This window comes from Monodelphis domestica, chromosome 1, assembly GCF_027887165.1.
Source record: "Monodelphis domestica isolate mMonDom1 chromosome 1, mMonDom1.pri, whole genome shotgun sequence".
NCBI lineage: Eukaryota > Metazoa > Chordata > Mammalia > Didelphimorphia > Didelphidae > Monodelphis > Monodelphis domestica.
The window spans coordinates 759,313,048-759,329,698 of record NC_077227.1 but is presented as its reverse complement, the minus strand read 5'-3'; the positions used below and the strand labels follow the sequence as shown (position 1 = coordinate 759,329,698).

The following is a 16,651-nucleotide window of genomic DNA, read 5'->3' as shown; positions in this document are numbered from 1 at the left end:
ACGAGCTCGCGTGAGCGCGCGCCCGACCAGGTTCCCAGCGGGGGAGGGTCGGCGCCCCGAGTCCCCGGGGGCCCGGCTGGGTTCCAGCCCCGAGCCCTTGCCCCAGTCTCTGCTCGGGCCCGCTGGCCGGCAGTGTCCAGCCCGGCTCAGGGGTCTCGGTTGACCTTAGGGCCTCCGGGCCGGGTGAACCCGGGAAATGGACAGATCCTGGCAACTGAGCAGCTGGGGCGGGGCGGGGCTCGGAGCGCTGGACGCTGGGAGGACCTGGAAGGAGAGCGGAGCCGAGGAGCGGGCCGCCAGCCGGGGGAGGGTTTTGGGGGAAGGAGCTCGGCTTTGGGCCGCCCGGGGAGGAGGAGAGAGGAGGGGCCCGCAGCGAGCCCCGCGGGCCGTCCTTGCCCCCGAGGCTGGTGTGGGGAGGAGGGGGGAGGGGGGCCAGCCGGCTGGAAGGTGGGACGGCCTCCGAAGGAGGGAGCGCTCACCATTGTTTTCCCGAAAACCCCGGAAGAAGGGAGAGTGTTCGAGCCCGAGGGCACTGGATCGGCACGAGGGGGGTGGGGGGGCCCAGGAGGCTGGAAGCAGCCGAGAGTGTAGCGGGCCTCTCCGTGCAGGGCAGCCACAGGGGCGGCAGAGAGAGGGAGGCCCCTGAGCAGGATGGACAAAGGAGAGCCGGGCCCAGGGGCCTCGACTTGCCAGCACGGGGCCGCTGGAGAGACCAAGCCCTCCAATGGGAGGCCAGAGGACACGCTCGCTTGGCGCCCTTTCTAGGAGCCATCCGGGCCCCTCCCCCTCCCGGGAGACCCCGCCTGCCTTTCCCGAACTTGGCATTCGAAGCCCCGGAACTGTGGGGGAAAAGGTGTGGGCAGAGCGGGCTCCGGCCTTTACAAACCAGCCTGGGCCGCCCCCGGTGCCAGAGTCGCAGCGAGGAAGGACCAGGAAGGTCCGGCGGAGCCCTTCGCGAAGTCTCCTTGGCACTGGCCCTTGCTGTTGGCCTTGAGCGTGTGGCAGGGGGAGCACCTCCAGCACATGCTGGGGGCCTCCTGTAGGGGAGGCGGCGCCCCTCCCCCTCTGCCCCACTGGCGTGTGTTCACCTGAGAACTAAGAAGTCCCCCCCTTCCTCCACGGAGGTGTTAGCCTGAGGTCTCAGTCTGGCACCGAGTCCCCTGCCCCACCCCCTCATAATAGAGTTCGGCCCTCCCCCTCAGCCGACTCCCCGTGAGGGATCTAAAGGGTGTCTTGCGGGGGGGGGGGGTGTCCGGAGGCTGAGCAGCCTCAGTTTCCCGCGTGGACGCTTTTGCCCTACTCTAGAGGACTTCTAGCCGTCGCGGCCTCCCGCTACCATCGAGACGAGACGCGCGCGGCCAGAGCGTCTCTGGAGAGGCGGGGCGGGAGCGTCGGCGCGCACGCAGTAGGCCCGTATGTCGCAGGCCGAACGCGCACGCCCTTTCGTTGGTTCCGCTGCGCGCGCAGGGCCGCCGCAGGACGTAGCACGCCGGCACGTCGGCACGCAGCGTCCCCGCTCTCCCTCTGGACCCCGTCCCGTCTCGTTCCGTCCCGCGGCAGCGGCCGTGCGTCGGGAGCGCGCGCGCGCCAGAGAAAGGGGAGCCATGGCGGCGCTGCTGGGCCGCTCCCGAGGCCGCTGACGAGGCGGCGCTGCCGCCGGGGCCTGCGCTGCCGCTGCCGCTGCCGCTGTTACTGCCGCTGTCGCTGCCGCTGCCCAGCGCCCACGGGCAGAGAGCGAGGCGAGCCGGGCCGGGCCGCGCCGGGGCGGCCATGGTGAACACCCGGAAGAGTGCGCTGCGCCTCCTGGGCGGGAAGGCGGCGGGGCCCGGCGGGGGCGGGGGCGCCGGAGCGCCCGGCGGGGGTGCCGGCGCTGCAGCTGGGCCCGGAGGCGGGCACTTTATCTCGTCCCGCACGCGCTCCTCCAAGAGCCGCGCGGCCGGGGCCAAGGCAGGCTCGGGGGCAGCAGCGGCGGGAGCCGGAGCCGGAGGGGACCTGGACGACTCCCGGGTAAGAGAGTCCCGATGTATGGAGGGGAACAACGGGAGGGTCATGAGACCCTGCCTCAGTCACTTCTCCTCTGGACAGCCCAGTGGGAGGGGCTGCGTGCGGAGGAAGAGGAGGACGATGGGCCTCCCGGGGCCCAGTTACCTCGGGAGGATTCGAATCTTGATCTGCTCTGTGGCGGGGTTTGGGGGGAGTCTCGCTCCTGTCACCCTGGGTCTGCAGGGTCCTCTTCCCCTGCCTCCGGCGGGCCCCCAGCCCTGTGGGCCCGCCCTCCCTTGGGGGTCGCCCCCAGTCCCCATCGCAGCCCTGGGATTGGGGAAACTGAGGCAGGCGCTGGGGCTGGGGAGGGGGACCAGGAGACGGATGGGGCTCTGTTGTAGAACCTTGGGCCCGCCGCCTGTCTGTCCCGGGTCTGTCTGTCCGGCTGCCGGCCTGGGGGGGTCGGAGAGACAGACAGCCTGACAGGGGGGGGGGGGGCCAGTGGCAGTGAGGCATGCTGGGGGCCCGAGAAGCTGGGGTGCTGGGGGTGCTGGGGGTCCCCTTCTCTGTCCCTTGAGGAGGCGCAGACAACACTGCTTGGCCGGCTTAAGGGGTCCCCCGTTGGTGCCCCCCAGATTCCGCTTCTCCCAGGACCACCTGGTGTCCCCTGGCGAAGGGGTGCTGTGGGGGAGGGGGAGCGGGAGGGGGGTGGCCGCCCCCCCCAGGGCCTGGGCTGTCCCCTCCTTCCTGGGGGGGGAGGGAGGGATGTGCGGAGGGGGGTGCCGTGGGCTTCTGGCAGCTTGGTCGGGCCGGACCTGTGTTCGAGACACACTTGGCCTGGTCTGCAACTGCTCTTGTCCCGGTGCTGTTGGACCACCGAAGGGGAGCTGGGGGGGGCTCCGGGGAAAGGGGGAGCCTCAGAGGGCAAAGACGGGGTGAGGAGGGGGAGGAGGAAGAGGAAGACGAGGAAGATGAGGAGGAGGAGGAGGACCCGGCCACCAGCACTGCCCCCGTGCCAGGCGATGCTTGGGAAGAGGCGCTGGGTGGAGAGCAGGCCCAGACGGGGGTCCTGGGTTCTGACCCAGCCTTCCTCCTGGCTTGGGCAGCCCCCCCCCAGCTCTCCCTTGCTGAGAGCCCAGCCCGCCCGAGGCAGGGAGGCCCGACGTGGGCTGCAGGGCGGCTCCCTGCCCGGCCGGCCTCGCCCGTCCGACTGCTCCAACCTGTTCGCAGGCCGCGTCTGGGGGGGGCTCGGTCTGTGGGTAACTCGGGCTGCGGCTCCCCCTCGGCGTGGGCCGGCCCGGAGGCGGCGCCTTCAGGCAGCTCTCGGGCGGCTAAAGGGGCCCGGAGGCGGCTGAAAGGGACTTGGGGGACGAGGGGCTCCCCTTGGAAGGTCAGAAGGGGGGAGCTGGGCGGGCAGTGCCGGGGAGGCCCCGAGGCGCACGCCGGAAGGGAAGGCCTCGCACGCAGGGCTCTCTGGGCCCCCGAGCCGCCCCTTTTCCTCACTGCGCACGCTTGGATCACGGCCTGCTTCCGGGGCGCCCCACCGGCTCCGAGGGCTCTTCTGCTGCCCCCTCCGAGAGGGCGCGGCCGCCGGGGCTCCCCTGGGGGGCTCCCCGGGGGGGGGCGCAGAAACACCTCCCCTGTGGCTCTCTTTCAGAACGCCGACGCCGACGGCAGCCTGAGCGACGGCCACGTGTCCCCCCCGGCCAAGCGCACGCTCAAGCTCCCCGATGCCCTGTGCAAGGACAAGGCCAAAGCGCGCAGCCCCGGCCAGCGGGAGGAATGGAGCCTCGCGGCCGGCCAGTCCAGGTGAGCGGAGGGGCCGTCCCCGCCCCCGAAGGCCCCGGAGTCCAGCCCCAGAGGCCGAGGCTTGGCCGGACCCGGGGGGGGGGGGGGACACCGAATGTTCGGCTTCCGCTCGGCACTCCCCGGGGGACGCTCTAGAGAGCGGGGCCCGCGGGGGTCCTCAGGCAGCCGGGGGGGCTGCTGTCACCCTGGGGCCGCCCCCTCGCTTGGGCAGAGACCCCGCCGGCCTCGTCCCCGGGCCAGCTCGCCCCGCAGGGCCCGGAACCTCGGCCTTCCCCGCCCCCGTGGTGCGGCGCCCAGAACCCGCCGTGGCCTCCCCGGGACAGCCCGAGGCCTCGGGCCCTGCGGGCTCCGCGCGCCCGGCCTGCTCGCAGGCCGCCGTCCCCCCTCGGCCTGCCCGCCGCGGGGCCACCCACTGGCTCCTCCTGGCGTTCCTCAGCTCCGGCCCCGACTTGGGGCCAGACGGGACGAGCGTCCGCAGCCCCGGCGCCACGCACGGAGGGCGGCCCGAGCTCTGGCCCCGGAGCCCCCCTGCCAAGGACGTGCTCTCGTCCCTGCGCCCGGCCGCGGTGGCCCCCTCCCCCTCCCGGGGCCGGCCTCGCGCCCTGCTGCTCGGCCCTGGACGCTCTCTTCTCGCCGCCGGAGGTGGAAGCCCTCCGGGTGGGTGGAGGCGGGCCAGGCGGCTTGGCGGGCGCGCCACGTCCCTGCCGACCCTCCCCGATGACCCCGGCAGCGCCAGGGCTTGGGGGACAATCTTGTGATCTGGAAGCCGCTGGGCCGCTTGGGGGCTGGTCAGGGTGGCAGACGATCCCCCGGGGCAGGGGCGCGGGTGCAGTTCTGCCAGTGCCCCTTCCGGGGGCCCTCAGACCGAGGCGGACCACGCGGAAGAGAGAAGGTCCGTGGGGGGCTCCCATTGGTTCTCCCCGTGTTGCCCGAGGAGAGAGGCGAGGACGGGCAGTCACGGAGACCAGCACCCTGGGGGGCTCTGCAAGCAGCGGGCATTCGTGCACCCCCCGAGGGGCGCCGCGGGGACGCTCCGACCAGCTCAGGGAGGTGGCACTGTGACGCGCGACGGGGCGTCCCGGAGGCAGCGACGCCGCTCCCACGGGCCGGGAGCCTTCCTGAAGGGCTTGCTGAGCGTGAGCAGAGTCATCCCAGCCGGGGAGGTGCCCCGCCGTACAGGACCGGCCCCGCACCCAGGCCCCCAGGGCAGCCGGCATCGAGGCTGGGTTGGAACTTGCCTCTTGGCTCCAGGCCCGCCCAGGAGGCACCCGCTTCTTCGTCTCGCGCTTGCAACCGAGTGGCGGCTTTCCCAGAATTGGTAGAGGAGTCGTCTGGCCTTGGCCCCGCTTGGTGGGAGGGGAAGGGCCCAGCCTGGCCCTGGGGGCGCCCACACAGTCCAGGGGGGTGAGGGAGGGGCTGGGTGGAGGCCGGCTGTAACATGGCCACCCGTGAGGAGTGACTAGGGGGTCCGCCTGGGTCGAGGCGCCTGGCCTTGCACAGGACGGTAGGAGGGCCTGGGTGCCCGCTTGGTCGGCTCTTCTCTTCCATTGGCAGCAATAGGCTGATGGTAGGCTGTGCGGATCCTCTCTGGGACCATTTGGGTCCCCCTGAACCTGCCCAATGTTACAAGGGAATCACTTTAAAAGACTGATATATATTAATTTAAGGTCGCCAAGGAATTCAGCTATGTAATTCCTAAATGAAAACTCAAGTCAGCTGTCAACCTTTTATGGAGTTTAATTACAATAGGAGGAAGAAAGGAATTAGAGATAGAGAGAAAAAGGGAGAGAAGGGAATAGGGCTTAAATACCCCTTCTGTTAGGCTGGGCCAAAAGGCCCAAGCCCTTAGATAGCTGGGGCAAAGAAAGGAGATCAGTCCCTATTACTCACGTGACCAAAATGGAGAAACAGTCTCAGAGGCCCCCACCTTCAGCTTCCATCAGAGCAAGCTTCCTCAGAGCCCAGGAACCACACCGACCAAAAAATCAACCTTCCCCCAGTCTCCAGACCCTCCTATCTTTAAGGACACCATCCAAGTTCCCTCCCCTCAGTCCTCACATCTACCAATCACTGTCCATCAATTTCCCTGTGCCAATGGTGGCTCTAGCTTAACCCAGGACCGCCCAGAGGCTTTGCACATGTCTGTTGAAGGTCATATTTTCAAATGATTAAATCTTTGCTCCTTTGCTACAGCCCTTCCTAAATCCTGTTAACCTGAGTAGGGTAGAGATTGGAATAATTAAATTTTGATCTAGGCTGCAGCCCTTCCTCAATCCTGTTAGGACTGAGTAGGGTGGAGATTGATTCCAAGTATCTCCATTGTATCAATTCTAAAATCAATCATGACTCAAAGAAATTCCTGTTCTATGCTTAAGCATAGGTCAAAGTCCTTTCCATTGTTCAGCAAAAGGTTTCTGTCCTAAAGTAATCTTAAGAAGGGAAGAGAAGGAACCTCCCATGCCAATGGGGTTCCCATTCCAATAGACTATCAGTAAGAAATTTTCCAAGTATGAAATATCCCAATGGTGAAATTTCCAACTTTTATAAGTCTAAGGAATTTTGAGGTTTACACCATCTTGGAGGATTGGGCCGGCATTCAGGGCCCTGGGGGGCAGGCCTTCCTGAGACTGGACAGACAGAACCCGGGCATTTCGGGGCACCAGAGGGGCCACGCTCCACCGACTTCCTGTGGAAAGGTCCGGCCCAGGAAAGACAAGCGCTACTGTGTGGCCTCACTTAGCCTCCTTGGGGAGCCCCAGCCAGCTACACTTTCAGCTGGAATCCTCAGAGCAAGTCGGTGCCCGAGAACAGACTTGGCTGCTGGGTCCCCACCATCTGCCCCTCCCCTGGGGCTTCCTTGGCCCTGTGTACGGGGAAAACCTGCTGCTGGCTGAGAGCTGACCCCCCCCCCCCCCTTCTCCTGCCATTAATCCCTGACATCAGTTCTGCGCCTTCCGTGCTCCAGGCACTGGGCTAAGCATCAGGCTTGTGGAAAGGAGCCCTCCAGGGGAGACACACGAGCAATAGGGCAACTTAAGCTGGGAGAAGACGGTCCAAGCTGATCACTAGTAGTTAGCCTAGCAGGAACCAAGCAGCAGGGGCTCTGGGCTCTCAGGAGCCGGGCTTCCTAGCCTTCATCCGCTTTTGGAAGATGACGGCTGGCTTCCAGGGCTGGCCTCACCCAGCCCGGCCTTCTCAGCATTGCTTTAGGGGCTCCCCTGCGTCCTGAAGTTCTGCGCCAGGGGCTCAGGCTTGCTGGAAGAGGAAGGAACCCTCCTGACTCCTTACACAAAGGCAGGCCGGAGCAGACGGCCTTTCTTTGGGCCCTACGGACAGCTATCCGGCAAGATCGCAGAGGACACCTGCGAGAGAGAAGCGGCTTTCTTTTCAACGAAACCGTTTCAGAGGAAAAGCTCAATTCCCGAGTTCAGCTCAAGGACTCCGAAAGGCAACGTTAGGCGGATGAAAACTCGATTGTAAAATGAATGGAATCTGAGCAGCAGGAAGGAGTCCGGGAACTAACGCGCTAGTACGGAGAAGAAGAAGCAACGGATTCGGACGTTTTCAGTCCACACGCACACGGGACGTTCTAGAGGCTAAATGGGCCGTCCTTAACCGAGGGGAGGCAGTGGAGCGACGAGGAGTTGGCAATGGCTTCCCGGGGAAGGTGGGATTCTAGTTGGGACTTAAAGGAAGCCCGAGAGGTCACTAGACATATTGGAGGAGGGAGACTGTTTCAGACATGGGAGTCAGATGGCCAGAGAGGATGCCTAGAGCTGAGAGATCGAGGGCCTTGTTTGGGGCAGCCTGGGTGCCCGTGGCTCTGGATCGATGGGCGTGAGTGGGGGCAGGAAGGACTTAAACACCAAGCTAGAGACAGCAGGTAGTTTATTGAAGGGGTGGGAGGCTGGCACTCAGCAAAATCACTGCCCAATGGAGGATGGACTGGAGTGGGGGCAACCCCGCGGGCAGTCATCCAGGCTTGAGGTGACGCGGAGCTGGATCAGGGTCAGAGCAGTGCCGGAGCAGAGACACTGCACAGATGAGATCTCTGGGCCTTGGTGCCATATTGGATGGGGCAGAGTGCGGAGGGAGGGAGGGCACCGAGCCGAGGGCACTGGGAAGAAGGTGCTGCCCCCGGCAGCCACGGGGAAAGAGGAAGGATTCTGTCGTGGACACGATGGGCTTCAGATACCTCTGGGATGTGCACTTCCGGATCTCTGAAGGGGAGCTGGAGCGTCCTGAGCCTGGAGGTGGGCATTTGCTAGGTGGAGCCACCTAGAGGGCGAAGAGGGCCCAGGACAGAGCCGGAGGGCTCAGCCAGGGCGGGAAGGCAGGGGCGGGGGATGGCCGAGAGCTCAAGGGGAAAGAGGACTCTTCAGTGGCCTCCTCTGCTCAGATGAATGAAACGTGGGCGTTGCAAAGCTATAGGAAGCAATCGATGATAGTCTTGGGTTTCGAGGAATTCCTGGGACCAGGAGCCAGCGATTCTTCTGGCCTCTCCTCCTCCATTAAAGGGGCTCTGCTGGGGCGAATCTTTGCCCTTGGCTGTGGGTTCGAGTTTTGGGCCCAGTGAGAAGTTAATAGCAGAAGCCAGGCCAGGTGAACCTCTTGAGGGGTGACCCTGGTGTTCCCAGGCTAGGGTTAAGGTGATGAGGGGGACGCGGTGAGCCTCAGTTTCCCGAGTGGCTCGACCTTCCCCTGCCCTTAGACAGGGAGGGTAACCATGGTGCGAGTGACTGGTGGAGGGGAGCCTCTGGACTGCCATCGGCCTGCCTCTGGACTCTCTTGGACCGAGCAGAGGCCCAGAGAGAGCCTTTCCTGGTTTTCTGCCCTGGGAATTGAGTTCCGGGTCCCAGGCTCTCTGGGCGGTGTGACCGCCAGCGGGAGCGGCTTGGTGCTGGCTCTCTGGGCCCAAGCCCTCCCTTGATGCCTCCTGAGAATTTGGGGGCGAGAAGGGATTTGAGGTCACTTAGCTTGGAACGGCAGCCTGCGACGTGCCTCGTCCTCTCGGTTGGGCCTTGTTTTACAAAGGCCCCGCGGCCCGCGGCCCGCCATGCGCTTGCCCAGCCCCGTGACCATAGACACAACAATAGGGCAGAACTCCCGGATGGAATGGTGCAGCTGTCCCATTGCCATTTAAACCCACCCTGAAAGAAAGAGGACTCTTCAGGTTGGCGGCGCCTTCGTGCCCAGGCTTTGGGTTGGTTCGGGTTCTCGTTCGAAGGAGCAGAGCGAACGGGGTCACCGTTCGGGACGCCAGGCTTCCCGGGAGGGTTCCCCCGAGGCTCTGCCCACCTTTCTGCTCCCTTACTTCCTGTCTCGAGGGGAGCCTGTGAGAGTCCAGCCGGCCCCGGGGGGACAGATGCCCCTCGGCCAATGGCCGCGCCCCTCTCCTCCAAGTGAGCGCCCTCTTTCATTGGCTGGGGCAGGTCGGCCCAAGGCTGCTCCGCAGGGCTGCCGTCCTGCTCCTTCAAGGGAACGTCGACGCGGTTGCCGATTAAACCCATTGTGTTCTAGGTTAGCTTCTCCGCCCGGCGCTACCTTGCCAAACGGACATAGTGGCTTATGTGAGTATTCTGGGGCGGGGTGGAAGGGGTCGCTACTGGCCTGGGGATGGCGGGGCCTCCCGTGGGGCGGCTTGGGGCCCCCCCGCGCCGCTCCCTTCAGAAGGTCCGTCGTGGCGGTCGGCGCCTCAGGCGAAGTCTGTCTCCTCGCAGCTCTTCGCAGCCATCCCCTCCGAGGGGACAAGAAGGGAGATGGGGACCGCCCTTGTCTGAACGGGGACATGGAAGTCAGGAAGAGCTGCCGTTCCAGGAAAAACCGATTTGAGAGCGTCAACCAGAGTTTATTGTTTGACCAGCTCGTCAACAGGTAGGAATGAGCCCTTTCTGCCTCGTGCCTTTACCACCCCGAGGCTCAGGGCCCGGGCAGGAGCTCCCCGACCTCTCAGACGTTCTCCCCAAAGGGTGCGGGTGTTCCTGCGGAAGGGCCCCAGCGCTGCGGCAGCCTCTCCTCCTTAGAAAGAAAGCGGGCCTGCTCGGGGGCTTCTTCAGGGCTCCCACCGGGTGAACCCCACCTCTCACGTTGGGCCTCTGGGCACTCGGCCCCGGCCCTGGCTGCCAGGGCAGCTCGTGGGGGACGTCGTGGGCCCGAAAAGGGGCCCCGGGCAACCCGCTGGAGTTGGAGGCTGCGGTCTGACTTTGGAAGGGAGGCTTCCAGAGCCTTGAGGAGTGTGCAGCAGGCCAGCCGCTCGGACCCTGACCGGCAGCCTCTGCTCCCGTGTCTTTAAAGCACCGCCGAGGCCGTTCTGCAGGAAATGGACAATATCAACATCCGGCGGAATAGGCGATCCGGTGAAGTGGAGAGGCTGCGCATGTGGACCGACACAGAGTTTGTATGTTTCTGGCAGGGCCCCATGGCTTCTCAGGGTGACTGGCTTCCTCCCTCCCTCCCTCCCTCCCTCCCTCCTTCCTTCCCTCCCTCCCTCCCTCCCTCCCTCCTTCCTTTTTTCCCTCCCTCCTTCCTCCCTCCCTCCCTCCCTCCTTCCTCCCTCCCTCCCTCCCTCCTTCCCTCCCTCCCTCCCTCCCTCTCTTCCTTCCTTCCTTCCTCCCTCCCTCCCTCCCTCCTTCCTCCCTCCCTCCCTCCCTCCTTCCTCCCTCCCTCCCTCCCTCCTTCCCTCCCTCCCTCCCTCCCTCCTTCCTTCCTTCCTCCCTCCCTCCCTCCCTCCCTCCCTCCCTCCCTCCCTCCCTCCCTCCCCCGCCAGTGTCTCCTCTTGGGGGTGGCTCCTTGCCCGGGGGGCCTAGGGCAAGATAGGGATGGGGTGGGGTGTCAGCTGTACCTGCCAGGGCCTCTGGCAGAGGGCATAGAGCAAGGCAGCCCCCTCTCTCGGCAGAAGGGAGGGCACCGCCTCACTCTTGGGGGAGGAAAGCTGAGGCACAGGGTAGGTGACTTGTCCACAGCCTCGCAGCAAGTGTCTGCAGCGGCGTTTGAGCCCACCCTGCCAGGCCCCCCACGAGGGCCCCCTGCCCCCAGTCTGCGTGCGGGCCTGCAGGGCAGCTTGAGAGCGGGGGCCGCCTCTGCTCATTCCTTTGCTTTCTGGCAAAAGGAGAACATGGACATGTATTCGAGAGTGAAGAGGCGAAGGAAGTCCCTGAGGAGGAACAGTTACGGCATCCAGAACCACCACGAAGTGTCCACTGAGGGCGAAGAGGAAGGTTGGTGTCGGCCGGGCGGGCCCCGGGGGGGGGGGGGGGGGGCGGCAGCCTGGCCAGGCCCCGGCCTGCTCCGGCCGTCCGAGGCTCGCCGGGCCCCTTGGGGTCGGCGGCTTCCCCCGGAGACCTCCGACGGGGCCTTCCTTGGGGCGGGAAGCCCCGGAGCGCCTCTTGCTGCTCCTGCCCTGCCGGGCTCGGCTCCTCGGGCCGGGGTGGGCTGGCCGGACGCCGCCAGGAGCGCCGAAGAGGCTGGGGGGGGGGGGCTTCCCGCTGTGCTCTGGGGCCGGGCCGGTGACGACTCGGCTCCGTTCAGAGTCTCAGGAGGAAGATGCCGACCTGGAAGCGGAGGAGGCCGAGGGCGAGGAGGAGAACGACCGGCCCTACAACCTGAGGCAGAGGAAGACGGTGGAGAGGTACCAGGCTCCGCCCATAGGTGAGGGCGCCCGGGGCCTCTGAGCACCCTGCGGGGCCGGGCGGGTTCAGGTCTGGCCTCTGACCTCGCTGGGCCCCCCCCCCCCCCCCCCGGCAGCATCCTCTGGGCCCTCCCCAGCCTGCTGCCCCCGCTGCGTGCCAGGCCTGGCTCACGGCGCGGCGCTCTCTCCTAGTGCCGGTTCACCAGAAGAAGCGGGAGAGCGCCCTGTTCGACATCCACCGGTCCCCCGCCCGGAGGAGCCACATCAGGTGAGCCTGCGGCCTCGGCGGCTCCCGCGGCGCCCCCCGCCCGGCACGGGCCTCCCCTGCTTTTTGGAGGAGGCCTTGCTGGGAGCCTGCATCTGGGGCCGCCCCTGCTCCTCGCGCCGCCCGCTTCCTGGGCGCCGCGCCCCGCTCGTGAGGAGAGGCCCCCTCCCGGCCGTCTCTGTCCGTGCGCTCCGGGCACGTCCGAGGCTTGCAGGGGCGGACAGGAGACGATCCCGCCTGCACGGTCCTTCTGCCCCCCTTTGGGGCGCCGCTCCTCTGGGGGACGCCCTCTTCCTTGGCTCCCCCCGCCGAGCAAAGGCCCAGGGACCGCCCGAAGCGTGCCAGGGGGGGCCGCCGTGATTGACGCCCCGGGACGTCCCCTCCCTGCCCACTCCGGAGGATCCGTCCCCCCCTCCCCTGCCCTGCAGTCAGCTTCGGCCTGTCCAGAGGCCTCTCCGCGGCCGCGGGGGCTCCAGGGCGCCCTCTGTCTCTCGTGGGCGCCCCCTGGGCTCTCAGCGGCCGCGGGGGCTCCAGGGCGCCCTCTGTCTCTCGTGGGCGCCCCCTGGGCTCTCAGCGGCTGCGGGGGCTCCAGGGCGCCCTCTGTCTCTCGTGGGCGCCCCCCGGGCTCTAGGCGGCCGCGGGGGCTCCAGGGCGCCGTGCTCGCCCCCTCCTGCGGCTGGCGACGGCCGGGCTCGTGCCGGGTGTCTCGGCTCTCGGGGCTTCTGATCGGGGTTTGCTCCCGTGAGCAGGAGGAAGAAACACGCCATCCACAGCAGCGACACGACGTCCTCCGACGAGGAGCGCTTCGAGCGGAGGAAGTCCAAGAGCATGGCCAGAGCCAGAAACAGGTGGGCGAGGCTGCGGGCCGGAGCGCCCCGGGGGCAGCCTGCGGCCAGAGCTAGAGCGTCCCGCCAGGCGGAGGGAGAGCCGCGCTCTTGAGAGGGAGGCTCCGCAGCAGGGGAAGCGCAGGGAGTCAGCCGGAGGAGATCGGGGGGCGGGAAGGCCTCTCGGGGAGAGCTTGGAGGGGCTCCGGGACAGCAGCCTGGCCGTGGGCCGCTCTGGAGGAAGGCGCTGGGAAGGGCAGCAGCTGCTCGGGCCGTGCCACGGGGTCGCATGACGGGCCGGCGGTGCGTTGGGTGGACGGAAGCCCGTCGTCTCTCTGGGCGCGCTCGGCCGTGGGGGGGCCCTGGCGCCCCCCGAGACGGACGGCGACGGGCCCTCCCTCACGGGCCGTGCTTCCCGCAGGTGTTTGCCGATGAACTTCCGAGCGGAGGACTTGGCGAGCGGCATCCTTCGAGAGCGCGTCAAGGTGGGGGCCAGCTTGGCCGACGTGGACCCCATGATCCTCGACAAGTCGGTAGGTCCCCCCGGGCGTGGGCCTGTTTTCCTACGTCCTTCTCTGCCCTCCTAGCCTGGCACCCATAGCTGCGAAGTGAGGCGAGAGACGGCTTCCCTATTGCCAGCTCTTCTTCTGATTTGGGCCACGTTGGTTCCGTTTCTGCAGAACCCGCGCTGTGGCCCTCCATCTCGTTTTGTCGCGGATGCTCGCCCCTCCGTAGGTCTTTGCGGGCAGCCTCTCCCCTGTTGCCCTGATTTGCTCGCCCCTTTTTGTCGGGAGCGTGTGCCCGTTTGGAGCTCATCTTGGCATATGGGGGAGCTGTTGGGCCACATCTAGTTATTGCCCGGCCTTCCCAGGGAGTTTTGGCCGGGAGCGAGTTCTTGCTTCCACAGCTGGGCTCTTCGGGTTCATCAGCCACAAGATGACTGCGTGAGTTGACTGCTGACTGGCGGTCGGCCTCATCAGGCCGTCCCATTGGGCGGGCACGCTCTCTTGGCCAGTGCCCGCTTGTTCTGATGATGGCCGCTTCGGGGTACAAAATGGAGGTCTGCTATTGCTGTCCGGCCCCCTCCATTTGCTTTGCTTTCCTCGATGGGCTTGAACTTTGTCCCTCCAGGTGAATTTTGGGGTTATTCTGTTGGCAGTTTGATGTGGCTCTGAACAAGCAGATTAACGTGAATTCTGTTTGTGTGGAGAGTGTTTTGTAGTTGGGTTCACATGACGTCCGGTTCCTGTGTGCATCTTGGCAGGTAGACTCGCATGCCTTCTCTGCAGTGTTAGTTCCAGGGTAGAAGAGAGGTAAGGACTAGGCAGTGGGGGTTAAGTGACTTGCCCAGGGTCACACAGCTGGGACGTGTCTGAGGCCAGTGTCTACTTGAACATTTTTATTAATTCGTTCATTCAGAACATTTTCCCATGGTTCCATGATTCACATTCTTTCCCTTCCCCCAACCATAGCCAGTTCCACTGGGTTTTCCTTGTGTCATTGATCAAGACTGATTTCCATATAACTGCTACTTACCCTGGGGCGATCTTTTAGAGTCTCCATCCCCCATCCTATCCCCATCACCCATGTGTTTTGCTCTGCCTTTCTGCTCCCCCAGTTCTTTCTCAGGAGTCCCTGAGGCCAGATTCTAAACCAGGACTTCCCTTCTCTACTTGTGACTTCAATCCACTGAGCCACTAAGCTGCCCCTCTGCGGTTATTTTAAATGGAATTTCTCTTTATAGCTTTTCCTTCTGTTTTCAAATGTTCTTAACATGTAGAAATGTTGATGATTTGTGAGTTTATTTTATATCCTGCAACTTTGTACTCGCCTAAATCCATTCTGGTCAGAGGTACGATCTTTGCAGAATCTCCTCGTTGTTTTTACCTGTTTTTCGCATTGGCATTCATTAAGGACCATAGTCTGTAGTCTTCTGTTTCTGCTGTCCCCAGTTTAGGTGTCAAAACCTTTTATTTATGTGTCTTGGAAAGACTGTGGTCGGACTCTTTTACCTCTCTTTTTTTTTTTCCAAATAGTTTATATCGTATTAGAATTACTTGTTTTTCCAGTGTTTGGTAGAATTCCTTTGTAAGCCCATCTGTTCCTGTCCCCCCACCCCCCCACCCCCTTAGGGAGCTCATTTGTGGCTTATTCAATTTCTAATTCCAAGATAGGGTTATTTAAGTGTTCTTCTGTTAATTTGGGCAGCTGATATTTTTGTAAACATTCATCCATTTCATTTAGGTGATATTGGGCAAGATAACTCCCAACTATTGCTTTACATTCTTCTTCTTTGGTTGTCATCTCCACCCTTCTCATTTTTTGATACCAATAATTTGTTTTTCTTAGCTCTTCTTTTTAATCAAGGTAACCAGTGGTTTAGCAATGTTATTGTTGTTGCCCTTTTTCCCTTCAAAAAACCAGCCCTTAGTTTTTATTTATTAATTTTTTACTTTCAATTTTGTTAATCTCTCCTTTCATTTTTCAAGATTTATATTTTTGTGTTTAGTTGGGAGTTTAAAATTTATTCTTTTTCTAGTTTTAGTTGCATGCCCTTTCTCTCTCATTGATGTTTAGAGATATGAAATTTCCCTTAAGTACTGCTTTGGCTACATCCCACAGATTTTGATATGTATCCTTATTGTCACTGGCATATTTTAATGAAATTGGTAGTTTCTGTGCTTTGTTCTTTGACTCACTTATTTGTTAGGATAAGATTATTTAGTTTCTAATTAAGTTTTAATCTATGTTTCAGTGGCCCTTTATAGAATATTATTTTTATTCCATTTTGGTTCAGAAAGCCTTCATTTACAATTTTTGCTTCTCTATGTTTATTTGTGAGGTTTTTTTATGCCCTAAAATAGGATTGGTTTTTATGAAATCATGTATAGCTTGAAATAAGTATACTCCTATTTTTTTTTCATTCAATACTACATTCAGTATTCTCTACAGGTCTGTTATATCTAACTCTTCTAAAATTATATTTATCTCCTTAATTTCTTACTTTATTTTATAGTTAGATTTATCTAGTTCTCAGAAAGGTAAATTGAAGTTCTCCACTGATATGGTTTTACTATTTCCTCCCATAATTCATTTAACTATATATACCTTTAAGAATTTGAATGAGTTGTGGTTTGGTATATATGTTCAGTATTGATATTAATTCATTAATTCATAATACCTTTTAGCAAAGTGTAGTTTCACTGATTAAATCCTTTTATTTAATCAGTTTTTGTTTTAGCTTTGTCTGAAATCATCATTGTCATCCTTTTGCATTTTTATTTCAGCTGATGCATAATAGATTCTGCTCTAGCACCTTATTTTAACTCTGTGTGTTTTTCCAGTATGTTTCTTGTAAACAAATATTTTTGTGGTTTGGTTTCTGATCTAGTCTGCTATCCTCTTCTGCTTTATAGGTGAGTTCATCCCATTTACATTCACAGTTATAGTTGCTAACTATTTCTCTTTGATTTTCTTGTATTTATTTTTGCTACTGACCAATGTGTCTCTCAGGCAGCTAGGTGGCACAGTAGGTAGAATGGCAGGCCTGGAGTCTTGTAGACCAGGGTTCAAATCCAACCTTACTCAGATATTTACTAACTTTGTGATCCTAGGCAAGTTACTTGAGAAAACCTACTTTATCTTTTTATCCCCAATTACATTTAAAAATAATTTTTAGCATTTGTTTTTTAAATTTTTGAATTCTGCACTAGTGGGGGATGATCAGGAAACAAAGGTTGACAGGTAACTGAGAGGGAGGGAACAGATAAAGAGAAACACCACTTCCCTCCCAGGCAGAGCCGTCCTAGAGAAGGTGAAATTAATCAATGTCCAGAGCTGAAGAGTAAGAGGAAATCCCCTTCAATCTCTGGTTTCTGTTCTCTTCTTTGGATGATCGTTATCTGTGATCCCTTCAGTACATGAAGAATGAGATATTTACTTTTTCTTTAAGTTATAAGATCTATTTATTAGTTGATAAGTCTGGAATGGTAGGTTAGGGTAGAGGGAAACAGGAAGTCCCTATTCTATTTTCTACCTAAAGTTTCTTCTGGGGTTGAGGCCCAGGTCTAGGGACCTAAATCCCAGAAGACCTCAGGACCTTTGTGGAATCAGGTTGGTGTAATTTCCTGAGATAGAGATACA

The 16,651-nt window shown here is 61.1% G+C and overlaps 2 protein-coding genes across 3 annotated transcripts in view; one reads left to right on the top strand and one right to left on the bottom strand.

Annotated features, from left to right (window-relative positions):
- Positions 1–17, bottom strand: part of UBXN2A (UBX domain protein 2A) — an 8,966-nt gene extending 8,949 nt beyond the window's left edge. The window contains exon 1 of one of the 2 annotated variants that reach the window (XM_056824873.1): positions 1–17. This exon is cut by the window's left edge and continues 117 nt beyond it. The gene's annotated coding sequence lies outside the window, so the exon portion shown is untranslated. The other variant, XM_056824867.1, reaches the window with a different exon arrangement.
- A 1,726-nt stretch (positions 18–1,743) lies between these two features.
- ATAD2B (ATPase family AAA domain containing 2B) overlaps positions 1,744–16,651 on the top strand; it is a 44,800-nt gene continuing 29,892 nt past the window's right edge. The window contains 10 exon segments of the mRNA XM_056824902.1: positions 1,744–2,007; positions 3,641–3,792; positions 9,313–9,362; positions 9,513–9,666; positions 10,087–10,189; positions 10,901–11,009; positions 11,320–11,439; positions 11,612–11,687; positions 12,434–12,532; positions 12,930–13,041. Coding sequence (XP_056680880.1) covers positions 1,771–2,007; positions 3,641–3,792; positions 9,313–9,362; positions 9,513–9,666; positions 10,087–10,189; positions 10,901–11,009; positions 11,320–11,439; positions 11,612–11,687; positions 12,434–12,532; positions 12,930–13,041 — 1,212 coding nt within the window. The 5' untranslated portion in view covers positions 1,744–1,770.